Source organism: Macrobrachium rosenbergii, chromosome 3 (genome assembly GCF_040412425.1).
Source record: "Macrobrachium rosenbergii isolate ZJJX-2024 chromosome 3, ASM4041242v1, whole genome shotgun sequence".
Classification (NCBI taxonomy): domain Eukaryota; kingdom Metazoa; phylum Arthropoda; class Malacostraca; order Decapoda; family Palaemonidae; genus Macrobrachium; species Macrobrachium rosenbergii.
Window position 1 is genome coordinate 81,246,860 of NC_089743.1, and position 16,086 is coordinate 81,262,945.

The 16,086-nt window shown below is 41.8% G+C and overlaps 1 protein-coding gene across 1 annotated transcript in view; it reads right to left on the bottom strand.

The window, feature by feature from the left end:
* LOC136826289 (uncharacterized) overlaps positions 1 to 16,086 on the bottom strand; it is an 85,301-nt gene that overhangs the window by 4,730 nt on the left and 64,485 nt on the right. Inside the window, 2 exon segments of the mRNA XM_067083513.1 lie at positions 1,715 to 1,867; positions 5,837 to 6,089. Coding sequence (XP_066939614.1) covers positions 1,715 to 1,867; positions 5,837 to 6,089 — 406 coding nt within the window.

Consider the following 16,086-nt stretch of genomic DNA (forward strand, 5'->3'; position numbering starts at 1 on the left):
AAATTCTTTCACGTTGTCGCAATGTTTGCACTGTTTTATATTACGCTCGTTACATAAATTTTATATATGGAAATGTGCGCAATTTCATGTAGAATACAACAGAAAATAACTCATGGTTGTAGCTTTTATCAGTTTTGAAATATTTTCATATAAATCACGATAACTGCCAAAATTTCAAGCCGTCAACTTTAACTTTCGACCGAAATGGTCAAAAATCCAATTATAAGCCAAAACTCTTACATTCTAGTAATATTCAATCATGTACCTTCATTTTACCAACAAACTGGAAGTCTCTAGCACAATATTTCGATTTATGGTGAATTTCTGAAAAAAAAATTTTCCTTCGCTCTCGTGGGTAACTCTGCCGAACATCTCAGAAGAAATTTAGTCATGTTGTCGTAATGTTTGCATCGTTTACATTAGTCGTTACATAAACTTTTATATATGAAAATATGCGCAATTTCATGTAAGAATACAACAGAAAATAGCTCATGGTTGTAAGCTTTTATCAGTTTGAAATATTTTCACATAAATCACGATAACTGCCAAAATTTCAACCTTGGTCAACTTAACTCGACGAAATGGTAAAAAACGCAATTGTAAGCTAAAACTCTTACATTCTAGTAATATTCAATCATTTAACTTCATTTTGCAATAAATTGAAAGTCTCTAGCACAATATTTCGATTTATGGTGAATTTAAAAAAAAAAAATTTTCCTTACGTCTGGGCGCTAACTCAGCCTAATCTCAGAAATTCTTTCGTCTACGTTTAATATTTGCACTGTTTTATATTAGTCGTTACATAAAAGTTTTATATATGAAATGTGTTGCAATTTCATGTACAATACAACAAAAAATAACTCATGGTTGTAGCTTTTATCAGTTTTGAAATATTTCCATAAAATCACGATAAATAGAAAAATTCGACTTTCGTCAACTTTTAACTTGACCGGAAATGGTTGAAAACCGCAATTATGCTAAAACACAACTGCAATTGTAAGCTAAAACACTTACAGTCTAGTAATATTCAATCAATTAGCTTCATTTTTCAACAAACGGGAAGTCTCTAGTACAATATTTCGATTTATGGTGAATTTTTTAAAAAACATTTTATTATGTCCAGCGTTTAATTCATACATCATTTGTGATAATATTTTCTCTGTATTGCTTTGATCGCTTTAAAATTTGTTATATACCAAAATCATCGCAATTTAGTGTACAATACAACTAAAAAAATTAACTCATTAGCTTTAACGTTTTGCTTACAGCGCGATTTGTATACAATTATATACGAAGTTTTTTTTCGCTGTCATATATTCCAATATTTATATATGATAATGCTATTTTTTTCATTTCTGATGGTTGCATACTAAACTTCGGCAATGACAGTGATTTTGAAAACACTTTTTTCCGCTGACGCTAACTCACCGAACGCCGCCGGCATACGGGAGACGTTTTTGTAAATAGGGCTTCGGCGTTAAAGGGTTAAACAGTTAATACTCATTTTATGTCACATATTAGTGATGCATAATTAAACATGGAAAGCTAGCATCTTCTCAGGGAAATCTAAAATCAATTACAGCAACAAAAAATTATACACTGACAGAGTATAAAGAAAATAACCATTTTGAAATATATTGGATGCACTTGTCCATATCATCTTCCATTATCCTGTGGATACAACTAGAACATCAAAAGACAACAAAACACAAACCTGGAGCATCAAAGAGCTGGTTTAATTCATGATCTGGGATACGATTCAATACATCCTGAAGGTCTCTTGGGTCAAGCAATCGGGATGCAGCATCTAAACTCATGCCTTCCATGTCATCTTCTAACTCGCTTTCTTCTGCTTCAGCCAGAGAATCTGAATATAAGTAACCAGTATTCACTTCAAAATGTCAAAATCAAAATATGTACTAAAACTATCTATATATGCTAAATCCTCATTTACAAGTACCAAATAAATGGAGGCCTAAACAAACCTTATCATCAGCAGATTTATCTTAATGGGGTTACATGAGTAATGAGTTATCTCTCTCCACCCTCTTCTGACCCTGGCATTTACTGTCAGAATTTTGTTGAACACAACAGTCACAACAATCCACTTATATAAGGAACTGACATCAACTGTTGATTTGTCATTGGCCCATTTCAAGTTCTGCAACCCATCATTGGCCTACTTTGAGTTCTGCAACCCAACAGATTGGGTTAAAGAGGCTTATAAAAATTACCATAAACTCTTCAGGAATCTTTGTATTTTCTTTTAGTTTTACCAATCATTATACAATTCTAAAGTAGTGCTAATATAGGTGTTGTCGATGCACCGTACTTACATTTGCAGCTTTCTTGTATTGTTAAAGACCCTCTTCTCAACGGTGTCGATGTAAAAATTAGTGAAGAGAACTCCTAGGGGAGAACCCATGACTACGCCGTTGATTTAGATGTACCAACGATAGTGGGCGAGTACGACCTTGGCTACATATATGGGAATGTGAAGACACACAAGCAAGGCAACCCTCTGTGTCCCATTATTAGCCAGATCCCAGCTCCGACTTACCAGCTAGCCAAGAGCCTCAACACCATCCTCACTCCTTATGTCCCTGGTGATGACAGCTTGAAGTCCTCCGCAGAGTTCCTGGAAGCCCTTAGAGCGACGGCCCCCCGGAGGAATCACTACTTCAACGGATGTGGAGTCCTTCTGCACGGACGTTCCTGTTAACGAAACAATCCAAATAATTTTGGATTGTGTATATAGGGACCCCACTACTCCATCACTGAACATTGCCAAGCACACCCTCCATGCCCTCCTGGAGGTATGTACCAAAAAGGCCCCTTTCTCCACCCACAGAGGCCATATGTACACCCAAATCAACGGCGCAGCAATGGGTTCTTTCCTAGGGGTCCTCTTTGCGAATTTTTACATGGGCACCGTCAAGAGGGTCTTTAACAATATAAGAAGGCTGCAAATATGTGTATGGTACATCGACAACACCTTCGTCAACGCTAAAACAAGTGAAGAAATAGAGAGCTGAGGCATCCCTTCCACATCCACAGCTGTCTCAACTTCACAACTGAATACAGCTACGATCATCACCTCCCTTTCCTTGACGTCCTCATCGGGCAACAGGAGGAATGCTTCATCACGAAGGTGTACACGAAACCTATGAACATGGGCATGTGTCTTAATGGAGAAATTGAGTGCCCAGGAGATATATGCAATCTGCCATCCATGCCTTCATCAGAAGAGCTCTCTTGCGCTGCTCCTCCTGCACTGACACCCATGGAGAGCTGGAACGTGCTGCCCAAATTCTCATCAATAATGGACACACAAATCCTGAAGTAGACAAGTGCATTAGAGGAGCCGTGAACAGATGGTACCATCAGGAACTTCGACCCGACACCTCTGATAACATCAAACTTTTCTACCAAGGAAAATTCATAAAGGATATAAAGAAAATGAACGCGCCCTCAGGACCATCATTGAAGGTAACATCGGCCCGTCTGATCCCAAGAAGATTAAACTTGTCACATTCTACAGGAATAAGAAAACCAGCAGCCTGGTGATAAGAAATAGCCAGGCCTCTCACCAAAGCAGGATCCCTTGAAGAAAACCAACGTAGTCTACCAATACAAATGCCCCGTCTCTTACATTGGTATGACTACCATGTGCCTCTCCAAGAGGATCTCCTGTCATGCCCAGGAGGGCGCCATATTTAATCATGCCAGGACTGCCCATAACCTGAGAATAAAAAGGAATGACATTATCCATAACACATGGATATATCAATCGACTGACCATTACCACCTATGCCTCCTGGAAGTCCTACACATAGGGAGAGAGAAGCTGAGTCTCAATACCACATAGGAGACCTTCCTCCTCCTGACGTCGGCACGAAGGGTGGCACCCACTGGCACCCCAGATGAGCGAACCAATCAAGAACGTCCGTCTGCAGGCAGCAACCCTCCTAATAATAAACTCTCTAACATGCACTCCAGCGTACGCACGCAAGAGCACACACAACCATCACTGCGTGAGAGGAGACTTCGCCCGAGGAGAATCACCTCAGGTAGCCAATGAAAATTCGACCTGATCCAAGACCCCTATATACAGTAAACCCCCCATATTTGCAGGGGACGCATACCAAACCCCCCCCTCTAATAGCTAACACCTGCGAATACTTAGAACACTTCTAAAAACATTTAGAACTATCTATTTTAAAAGTTCAAACATAAAAAAACTAAAAATGCTTATACAGGTATTATCCTACTTACGATGGGGTTTGGTTCCAAAAACACCCATTGTATGTTGGAAAAAACGTATCTCGAATATAGCCTAGCCTACACTAGGGTACTCAGTACCATGTATACATATATGGTAGCCTAGCCTACACTATAAAGTATACTCTACACATACACAGTATAGTAATATCAGCTAATTCTGGAGGTTCATGCTGATTGACTTATGATAATTCAAAACAAGAGAAATTAAATAACAAACAAGAATTAGCTTAGCCTACACTATGGTATATCATATACATATGTGATAGCCTAGCCAACATTATACTGTATTCTATATTTACATATCGTATTATATAAGCATCATTACGAATATGTATCTTTTCCATGGATCTTTTAAAATGTTATGCATTAATTCACTGTATCCAATAATATATTGTATATATTCTTATACTGATTTTGTATTATAAGTTGCGATCATAGCAATCAATGATTTGGTTTGGAAATCGATTACATGGTAAGTTTATTTCGCAGTATTTAATTCAGTTCAGAGTGTTTTCTTGCTTCTAGTTAGCATAAAAGAGTCTCTAGATACTTTATTTATATGCGGAAGGTTATTTTTCGTTATACGAATTGTTTTTAAGTCAATATATAACAAATACATCTCACTGTGAAATTAATTTAGCTACTTTTTTCGTTAACAGATGATGTTGGCGGTTTGGGGGCATGTTTGTTTTGTGTAAAAAAAAAAATCAAGATTCTGTTCGCTATTTTCACTTGATTTCATCATGATACGAGCTTTACGTATTTATCTTTTTTACTTTCATGCACAGTAGTTTTGATTAAAATACTTTCTCTCCAATTTTAATTACGGTCGAGTTTCATCCATGTTGCTGATGCACAATAATTTATAGTCATTAGCAGCTTGACCATTGTTTTCTCAGCTTCAGCTACAACTTGCAGCTTAAATTTGGCGGTATATTTCCTTGCCAGTCTTTTACCTATACCAAATAAGGGTATAATGTAAAAATATATCAGTCCTATTCTACTTAACATCATTTGTACTATAACTATGGTAACTGTTTATTACCGTACAATGGTTGAAATACAAGCAAAATGGCTGTTGTTATTCGATTCGCTTATAAGCAAAACAACAGTTTCTCATTCGGTTGTTTATGGCTATACACATTTACATAAGAGAGTAACATTACTGACAATATTTTTATCAACATTCTCTTTTACTTTTTTAACTGGAAGATGGGATAAAGAGACGGAGTAAAAGAAGTTGGTCTATTGTAATTTGGTCTCTCTCGCTGCCTGACTGTACGCTGCTGCCTGCGCCTGCGCGAAATTTAAAAATATTTTATAAATATTGTCGTATCAGTATTAATTGCCTTTTAAAAAGACTGAGGCACTTGGGTAATTCTGTGGCAAACAAGAAGTTAACAAAAGTAATGGGCCTGTGGTGAAACAAATAAAACTTATAATTCTGAGATATAACAATAACAACAAAATAAGTTCAGGGAGACATTACCAAAAAACAAATTAGCATGCCTGGCCAAAATTACTATAATGAAAACAATTTCTGCAACTTTACCTGTACAGGATGTAGTAGAAAAATGGGGGGATGTCTGCGGCGTGGAGGGTGATGGTTGAGGTGAGGAGAGTGAAGACTGACTGGCCATTGGAGGTCTTACACTGGTTGAGGGAATAATGGAACTCGTAGAATTGGAAGATCTCCGGCGTTTTTTACTTCGTTTTCCATATCGTGATAAAATGGGCATTTTATTCTTTTTCCGGGGTCGTTTTGGTTTAGGTGTTTCTTCGGGCACTGTTCTAATACAGTTATCCTGCAAATTAAAACCAAACATCAGAAAGACTGCCAAAAATTATGTCATGGAAAAAAAGTTTTCAAAGTTTTAAAACATCTTCAACAAGAAAGTCAGCAATGAAACAATATATCTTCAAAAACCTGTAGCATTCATGTCTATCTCTAAGTAAACTGAAAATATTGTGAACCAGTAACTTCCTAACAAAAAAGCTGGGACAAAAATTACATTTTTATGATAAAATATAGTTTTATATATACTTACCAAGTAATTACATTGCTTATAGTTTCACTCGCTGGCAGCCGAAAAATTTGAAATTTGTGGTAGCGCTATTGTCGGTAGGCTAGTCCCTGCCCACTTTCAGGGTATGAGAGGAACGACTTCAACAGCGCGATTCAGTTGTTTTTTGCCCTTCTTTCCATATGAGGGGAGGAGGGAGGGCTTGATTTGTAATTACTTGGTAAGTATATATAACTTTATTTTATTACATAAAATGTCATTCTTGTATATGTACCTTACCAAGTAATTACATTGCTGAATCCCAAATTGACATGGGGGGTGGGATATATGGATTAACTACCCCAAAACATTATGGATGATAATGAGTTAGACGATAGCAAAATTAGCATTGGTACAATGCCTGTCGTTCCTTACCTGGTAAGAGAGTTGCTGCAAGTAGATACTGCCTCTGGGCAGTGCTCATCTTTACCACGTAGGGTGTGGCGAGTTGGCCAGATGCACTTCTACATCAGTGGGTACTTCGCAGCAAGGGATGAACCCGGTGACTAACAGAGTATACAAGAAGCCAGTTGCCCCTGACCTGGGTACATACTGACCAACCAAATGACTAGAATCAATGAATACGAGCATCACCTACACCACAATATATAAAAACAACACCCACCCATTAAAGCTAAGCCTGGTGGGTCTCCAGGTACAAAGTACCCCCGGGCTCTCCTTACAACTCAACACCCAAGTTCAAGGCGAAGAGAAAAGGAAGGAAGATGCTTCCTATGCTTCCTCCCTCAACACCATTCCAGCCTTGAAGGCTAAAGATGTGAAGACAGCTCTGATCTCATGAGCTTCAGCTCTGGTGGACGTTGAAGTCCCTTTTCCAACTGAGAATGGGCCTCAGAGATCTGATCCTTCAAGAAGAAAGACAAGCCGTTCTTTGATAGGACACTATTTATTTATTTATTTATTTAATTTTTTTTTTTCATTTATTTATTATTTATTTATTTTTATTTATTTATTTTCATTTATTTCTAACCAAGGAACACAAATTACTCGTAGGACCTTGAATCTTTTCTATTCTGTACAAGTAGTACCTCGGTGCTCTCACTGAGCATAGAACTCTCTCTTCATCTGGGCCTAGAATTTCCATCAGGATTTTAATAGTGAAGGAACGAGGCCAGGGCTTGGTTGGGTCTTCATTCTTTGCTAAAAAGCCCAGGTTGATGGAACATATGGCATCACCTTGGGGAAATCCCACTCTCTTGTCAAGAGCATGCACTTCGCTGACCCTTTTGGCAGTTGCTAATGTCACAAGAAAGAGGGTCTTCCTGGTAAGATCTCGTAACGAAGAAGAACAAAGTGGCTCGATACGGGGTCCAGAGAGCCAATTCAAAACTACATCCATATTCCAAGAGACGGCCTCTTGCCTCTTGGATTTGGAGGTATTGAAGGATTAAATGAGATCAGACAGGTCTTGATTAGCAGAGATCCATACCTCTGTGCTGAAACACTGAACTCAGCATAGCCCTGTACCCTCTGATTGTAGGGGAGGACAGACCCCTAGATGTCCTCGAGTACAGGAGAAATTCGGCAATTCTGCTACAGACGTCTTAGAAGATGAGATGTCATGTCTTCTACACCAGGCTCTGAAGATTGTCCACTTGGCCTGATAGACTTTGTCGGAAGAGGAGCACCGAGACTTGGCAATAGCCTCTGAAGTTGCTCTTGAAAACCCCTTCTGTCCGAGGAGTTTCCTGACAGTCTGAACGCTGTCAGGGCCAGAGTGGACGGACAATCCTTGGTGGAACCACCTGAAGTGGGGTTGTCTGAGCAGACTTGGCCGTTTTGGTAACAACCTCGGAAAGTCTGTCAGCAGCTTGAGAAGATCCGGGAACCATTCCTGCCGTGGCCAGAGCAGGGCCACTAGGGTCATCGTGATGTTCATGTGGTTGTGAAACTTGTTGAGGACTTCTCATATCATGCAGAATGGCAGGAAGGTGCAGATATCCTTGTTCGACCAGTCTTGTAGAAAGGGGTCCATTGCCCATGCTAGAGGGTCTGGTACTGGAGAACTGGAGAGCAAAAGACTGGTAGACAATGATTCTTGGATGTCGCAAACAGATCTACTGTATAAGAGGTCTCCCCCACAGTTTCCACAGATCCTTGCGCACCTGCAGATGAAGAGCCCACTCAATGGGGAGCACCTGACTGCGATGGCTCAACTCGTCCACAAGGACATGGAGATTGCCCTGGATGAAACACATCAACTTGGTCGGTTGTGATCTGCCCATAAAAGGAGGGTTCTTGCTGCTCTGCAAAGGGAGAACAAATGAGTCCCCCTTGCTTTTTGATATACATCAGGGCCGTAGTATTGTCCAAGTATATGGTCACTACTTGATTGTGGACTATTGAAGCAAAATGCTGAAGGCCCAGCCGAATTGCAGTCAGCTCCTTGAGGTCTATTAAAGCAAAATGCTGAAGGCCTGGCTGAATTGCCGTCAGCCCCTTGAGGTTGCTGTGCCTGTGAATCTGCTCCTGGGACCAAGTTCCTGACACTTCTTAGATGCCTATAAGCGCTCCCCAATCCTGATCTGACACGTCTGCATAGAAGTCTAGGGTGGGGTTCGAAGGAAGAAGGGACGTCCCTTCTGAAAGCCTGCCTTCTGACTTCCACCACTAGAGATCCTCCTTGATTTCTTGAGGTATCAGGAAGACGAATGAGTCTGGATGAGCTTTCCTGTCCCAGCTGGCCTGCATATAAAACTGAAGAATTCTCATATGTAGCCTTCCTAGGGAAACAAACTGCTCCATGGAGGCTATGGTACCTAGATGGCTCATCCATTGCTTTGCCGAACAGGTTTGGTGGGCAAGGAACTCATCGACTTTCTTCAAGCATAACTGAACTTTTTTGGCCGACGGAAAACCCTGAAAACTCTGAGAGTTTATCATCATCCCCAAATACAGAATCATCTGTGATGGAACCAGCTGAAGTGTCTTCCGAAGGTCCTCCATGCACCTCTCTGACGGTAATCGAAGGAGCCAATTGTCTAAGAAGAGGGAGATGTTTATCCCCATCAGATGAAGCCACTTGGAGAGCGGAGCTAGGACTTGGGTGAACACTTACAGAGCGGTCGAAAGGCCGAAGCATAAGGCCTGAAACTGGTACATTCTGTTGCAAAACACAAAACATAGATATTTCCTGGATTCCAGATGTATAGGGACGTGGGAAAATGCATCTTGCATGTCTACAGTAGTCATCCAGTCACCCTGGTGAATGGTTGACATGACAGAGTGACTTGTTTCTACCTTGAATTTTGTCTTTTCGACAAAAAAATTCAAGGTGCTTACATCCAGTACTGGCCTCCAACACCGATGCCTTGGGGACACTGAAGAGACAGTTGTAAAAACCGTTTGACTGGACTTCTTCGACTTCCTCGATGGCTGTTTTCTTGAGGAGGACTGACACTTCATCGGAGAGGACCGAATACTTCTCGGATCCTACTGAGTAGGCTATCAATGTGATAGGGGTGTTGACTAATGGGGGCTTCTCCCTGAATGGGATGGAGTAGCCCTGTTTCGGCACTGACACAATCCACTCCTCTGCTCCTCTTATGCTCCACCTTTCCCCGTAATGGAGGAGCCTGGTTCCTACTGGCACATGGAGGAAAACATCCTCATTTCCAAGCAGCTGGCTTGGAAGAAGGCTTCTTAAAATGTCGGGACAAGAATGCAGGTTTGTCCTAGGCATAGACTGGGCTCTGGGTCTGCACCTTGAAAAGGCAGAGACTGAAGTGGAGAATGGGTCCTGGTATTAGCCGATGGAGACTCCCTGGCACGTCTAGACGAACGAGCCAACAGGTCCTGTGTACTTTTCTTCTGAAGTTCCGAAGAAATGTGGCTGACAATAGACCGAGGGAAGAGGTGCTGGAGATCGAGAGGAGAACACAATAGGGCAGACTTCTGAGAAGCCGTGATACTTTTCGTAGTCAACGAGCACCAGAGCTCTCTTCTTCAAAACTCCCCTTGCATAGAGAGAGAGAGAGAGAGGCTAATTCAGCCAATCCCATGCGACTTCCTCAAGGAGCAAAGAGCAATTCTTAATCTTGCAGGCTAAGGCCCCCACCGACCAATCTAAAAAGCTTAAAACTTCAAAGACCCTGAACAAGTTCTTCAAACTTTACTTTCATCCTACAACAAAACAGGGGCTCTCTCTTGAGCAAATTTTAGATGTTCGCCAGCTGACGCTGAATGGGAGCTAGTGATGGGTCTGTTGTGTCTGCAGAAGGCGTCTGAGCTGGAGTCTTGGGCACTGAAAGGTACTTGTGCAAAAAGCGTTCTGGGGAATCCCAGAAACTACACGAAGGCTGCTGCAGGACTCCCTAAATTTCTTGTAAGGCACTGGAGAGGAGTGGACCATGTCTGCCACGGGACTTTTCAGTTGCCACCACGGGACTTTTCAGTTGCCACGATTCATCACTGAAACACCAGCAACGCCTATTCTCGTGGCTGGAGGCCTAACTCCAGGATAGCCTACTCACTTTTGTTTGGAAGCCTTTCCAATGGCTATCCTTTGCCACAACCTGGGAAGTTGCAACAGGTCCGACTGAGGCGACGACTGCCCGTGGGCAGAGACCATTGATCTCCCTTGGGCTTCCCATATGACTGCTCCCAGGTGTAGGGGAGTATGCCAGTGACCTTCGCCTAGGAGTGTCGGCAGGACGAGCAGCTGCCACCTCCACTTCACTAACACTAGCACTTTTTTCAACTTTGTCCTTAAGGACATGCACTGAAGCACCCAACTGGGTCACAGTAGCCACAATTAACGCCATTCTAACATCAAAATTATGTACAAGCTTCGACTCGAGGCTGGCAAAGGGATCGGGTTCGGAAGCGAGGGAGCCGGGTAAAGGAGTAGACTGAATACAGACAGTCCCTGGTTATCAGCGGTGGTTCCATTCCAACAGCATGACAATATGTGAAAATTGCTGATAACTGAAAATCGGCAATTTTCAGTGCTTATCAGCGCCGATAACCAGAGATTGACACCTCTGTTAACTATGTATTGGCGCCAATACCCAAATATCGGCTCCAATAAGTGGAAATCGGCGTTTTCAGAGCCAAAAATCGTTGAAAATTGCAGATTTTCATCACTAGACAAGTGATGTAAAACCAGATCAATGATAACCTAGCCTGCCAATAGCTGCGGACCGCCTGTAGTCAGAGAATTGGGAACAGGTGACACAGCGGGAGCAGGTAAAAGTAAGGCAGGAATATCGTCATCAGCAGAACTAAATACTGTCTTGCTATCTACTGTCTGTTTTTCGGCTCTAGCGGCTGCCTTACGTTTCCTGTCTCTGTCTACTTTCACTAAATGTGACCCCCAAAACCTTCCATTTTCTAGCATCCCACTCTGAACATTCGCCACATGTTCGATTAACTCTTGTCCCCTACATTCTATGAACATAGAGTGAAAGTCATATTTCTCTTTAGTGAGCCTAGTATTGCAGCCTTTGCTGCAAGAGTATAGCCTAGCAGCGCTAGAGTCTGACATACTAGGCTAGGCCTAAGTCTACAAAGTCAACAATCTAGTTATAATGTAAGTCAAATTAAAGAAAAAGCATCCTAAATTGAAAATTAAGTCTCGGTAAGAGAGAACCTAACATATAAATACAAAAGCCGTAGGCTACCAGTACTTCACCCAAAGAAGAGTCTCAAAAGGAAAAGCGACGAAAGCCAAATTTTAAGACGACTGTTCACAACTGAACAACTGTTGGAGCCAGCATAAAAACAACTGAATCGCGCTCTTGAAGTCGTTCCTCTCATACCCCGTAAGTGGGCGGGGACTAGTCACCTACACCGACACTAGCACTACCACGAATTTCAAATTTTTAAGCTGCCGGCGAGTGAAACTATAAGCAATGTAATTACTTGGTAAGTTACATATATGAAATTCAGTTTTACCAGCATCTAAACCACAGACAAAATTCAGTTTTATCAGTACCTGAACCACAAACATAAGTACTAAGCGGCACAAGTAGGCACAACATGGTATATAAATATTTTTCAGTTATATGAATGCAAGGGATCTCTTACATATATTTCCTATGCTTCTGAAAATGAAATATGCCATTGTTTAATAATTACAAACCACTTTCTTGGAGAGCCAGGTGCTACGGTTCAAAGTGATTAACCTCATACTATTCACATTTACCAAAGACAGATAATTCTGCTATGTGATGAGAGCAACCTCTCTAACAGATACAAACAACACTAAACATGCCCCCTACGACTAGGTAAAGAGGCATCTGCACCCAGGGATAAGGAATACCTTAAAATTTATTTATTTTTTCCATAAAACCCCTAATTAATGACTTAACCGTTCTGTGGTCAATCCCACAAGCTTCAGTCAAGTTAAAAAAAATGGCAGTCTGCCAGTAGTGCTATGCATACACATATGAACATCCTCCCTGTTTGTGTCAACTGACCTATTTGCAGCCAGCTTATAGTGCTAAGCATGTGCATATTAAATGCCTCTCTCTTCACGTCAACTGACCTATTAGCTGTAAGAAGTTAGTAGGGATGGGAGGAGGGAACTGTACTATCAGTAAGGAGTTTGAATAAAAGACTGTTTAAAACTGAAAGTCTTTAAACATGACATTTTTATAATAAAATAAAGTTTTATATATACTTACCCAGTAATTACATAGCTATTAGTTTCTTTTAACCAGCAGCTCCAAATTTTGAAATTGCGGGTCCACTAATTTGTTATGGTTATGGTGACATGCCCCACCCACTTTTGGGTGTAAGAGAAGGTACAACATAGCAAAGCGCTTCAATTTGTTTATGCCCTTATGTCCAAGTGAGGGGTATGGGTGGTTTCGATTATGTAATTATTGCAAGTATATAAAAACTTTATTTTATTATAAAAATGTCATTTTATATAAGTAACTTACCCAGCAATTACAGCTGATTCCCACATTGAATGGAGGTGGAATGTTAGACATATCTACCACAAAACATTATTAATAGTAATGAGTTTGAGAATAGAAATTTGCTAACACTGAATCAATGTTGTTGAACCCTACCTGATAAGAGAGCTGCTACAGAAAGATACTGCGTCTGGTTGGCGCTCATCTTATCAGTAAAGGCTAAGCCTTGAGGACCTACTGCAGTGGGTACTTGCAGCGATGGACTAAATTCGAGGGCTAGCAAGTACAAGATGCCCCTGCCAGGCACAGAAAATAACCAGAGTAATAGTCACCATAACCACCAAGAATCAAATTAAAAAACATCAATACCCAACCATAAAACCAAAAGACTGGAGGGTACTCCAAGTACACAGTAGTCCCAGGCTCCCCAAAACTCAACACCCTAGGCAAGGCGAAGATGTTGAAGAAACAACATTGCTTTCTATGTTTCCTTCCCCAACACCACTCCGACCGCAGAAACGGACCCAAGGTACTGCACTGATCGGGAGTTGTCTCCGATATCCCTAAATAATGATGCAAACACTGACTTGCACTTCAAAACATCGCTTGTACAATTGATGTATGGGATAGATTGCGCTAAACGCCAAAGACGTAGCAACTGCTCTTATCGTGGGTTTACCTTAAAGATGAGAGCGAGCCTTCTCACCCAAGGAATGTGCTTCGAATCAGATTCCTCAGAAAAAATGCCAGGGCATTTTAGACAGGGATCTAGAGGATATTTCACAGAACACCAAGGTTTCTTGAAGTATCACTTAATGTCCTTCGTTCTGTGAAGATAAAATTTAAGGGCCCTTACTGGACAGAGAGTTCTTTCTTCTTCAGACGGACCCACTATCTCGGACAAGTTCTTGATCGTAAAAGAACGAGGCCACAGATTTGATGGCGATTCGTTCTTAGCCAGAAAGTCTAAGGAAAGGGAGCAAACTGCATTCCTCTGAGAAAATCCTATGTTTCCATCTAAAGCATGGATTTCACTGGACCTCTTAGGGTGGCCAAGGCGACCAGAAAATGAGTTTTCCTGGTTATATCCCTTAGAGATAGATTGCATGGGCTCAAAACGTGAACTGGAAAGCCACTTAAGGACCACGTCTAAGTTCCAGGATGCAAAAGGCTTTTCTTTAGCTTAATGATGTCAACGGACTTAATAAGGTCGGACAAATCCTGGTTAGATGATAAGTCCAATGTCCTTATGGCGGAAAACTGAGCTAAGCATGGCTCTGTATCCTTTAATGGCAGAAGTGGAAAGTCCTTTAGTGGACCGTAGGAACAGAAGAAAGTCCGCTATTTCTGCTACAGAGGTCTTAGAAGAGGACACGTTATTTTGTCTGCACCAGGACCTGAAGCTGGACCATTTGCCTGGTAGACATTATCTGAAGACTGTCCTCTACACTTTGCAATTCGCCTGCAGCCGCTTCTTGAAAAACCCTTCTTCGAGCAGTGCGCCAACAGTTTGAACCCTGCTAGGGTCACAGAAGACACGGTGGAACCGGCGGAAAGTGAGGTTGCCTGAAAAGTTGTTGCTTCTGTGGCAGCAGTCTCGGGAAGTCCGCAAGAAGTTCTAGTAGATCCAGGAACCACTCTTTTGCTGGCCAGAAGGGGCTATCAATATCATGGATAGGTTTTAGGAGACCGAATTTGTTGATGACTTCCTCACTAAACTGAATGGGAAAGGCATACAGATCTTGTTGGACCAATCCTGTAACATCGCATCGGTCGCCCATGCCAAGGGATCTGGATCTGGTGAACAGAAGAGAGGAAGTCAGTGATTTCTGGAGGATGCAAACAAATCTATCATGGGTTTCCCCTAGAGCTTCCACAGATCCAGACAAACTTACGGGTCTAATGTCCATTCTGTGGAAAGGATCTGTCTTTGACGGCTCAATTCGTCCGCGAGAACATTGAATCTCCCCTGGATAAAACGCGTTGTCACTTGAGTGTCGTTCTGATGTAACCAAAGAAGAAGGTCCCTTGCTGCTTCGTACAGGGAAAAAGAGTGGGTTCCTCCTTGTTTCTTGATGTGTGCCAGTGCCGTCGTATTGTCTGAATGCACTGCTACTGTCCTCCCCCGAATTTCTGAAGTGAAGCACTGTAGGCCCAGAAATATCGCCTGTGATTTTTACAATGATGTGCCAGTTTTGCTGTCCCTGAGACCAGGTCCCTGACACTTTTTGATCCCAAAGAGCTCCCCAACCTAGGTTCGACGCGCCTGGAAAGAACTCAGGTTACAGGGTTCAGAGATAAAGAGATTTCCCTTTCTGGATAGTCTCTTCCCTGGAGTTCAACCAACAAAGATCCTCCTTGATTTCCACCATTATCTGGAACATGAACGAGTCCAGAAACTCTTTCCTGTTCTAACTGGCTCTGAGGAAGAACTGAGAGGTCTCAAGTGAAGTCTTCCCAGGTGACAAATTGTTCCATGGATGAGAGGGTACCTAGAAGACTCATCCACTGATTGGCCAAGCAAAAGTTTAGATTCAGAAATTTTTCCACTGTCTGGAGACACTTTTCTTTTCTTTTTGGGACTGGAAAAACCCGAAAATCCTCAGAGTTGATCGTCAGCCCTAAATAAGGAATCTCCTGAGAAGGTGTCATGAAAGACTTGTCCTGATTGATGAGAAGGCCCACCTGAGCCAAAAGAGTCATGCGTAATGTCATCCACATAAATGATCTTTCATCCGGGAATGTAGTAGCCAGTCGTCTAGATATAGGGAGATCTATCCCATCAAATGGAGCCATTTCGCTAGGGGAGCCAATAGCTTGGTGAACACTTGCGTGTTGTTGAGAGGCTCAAGCAA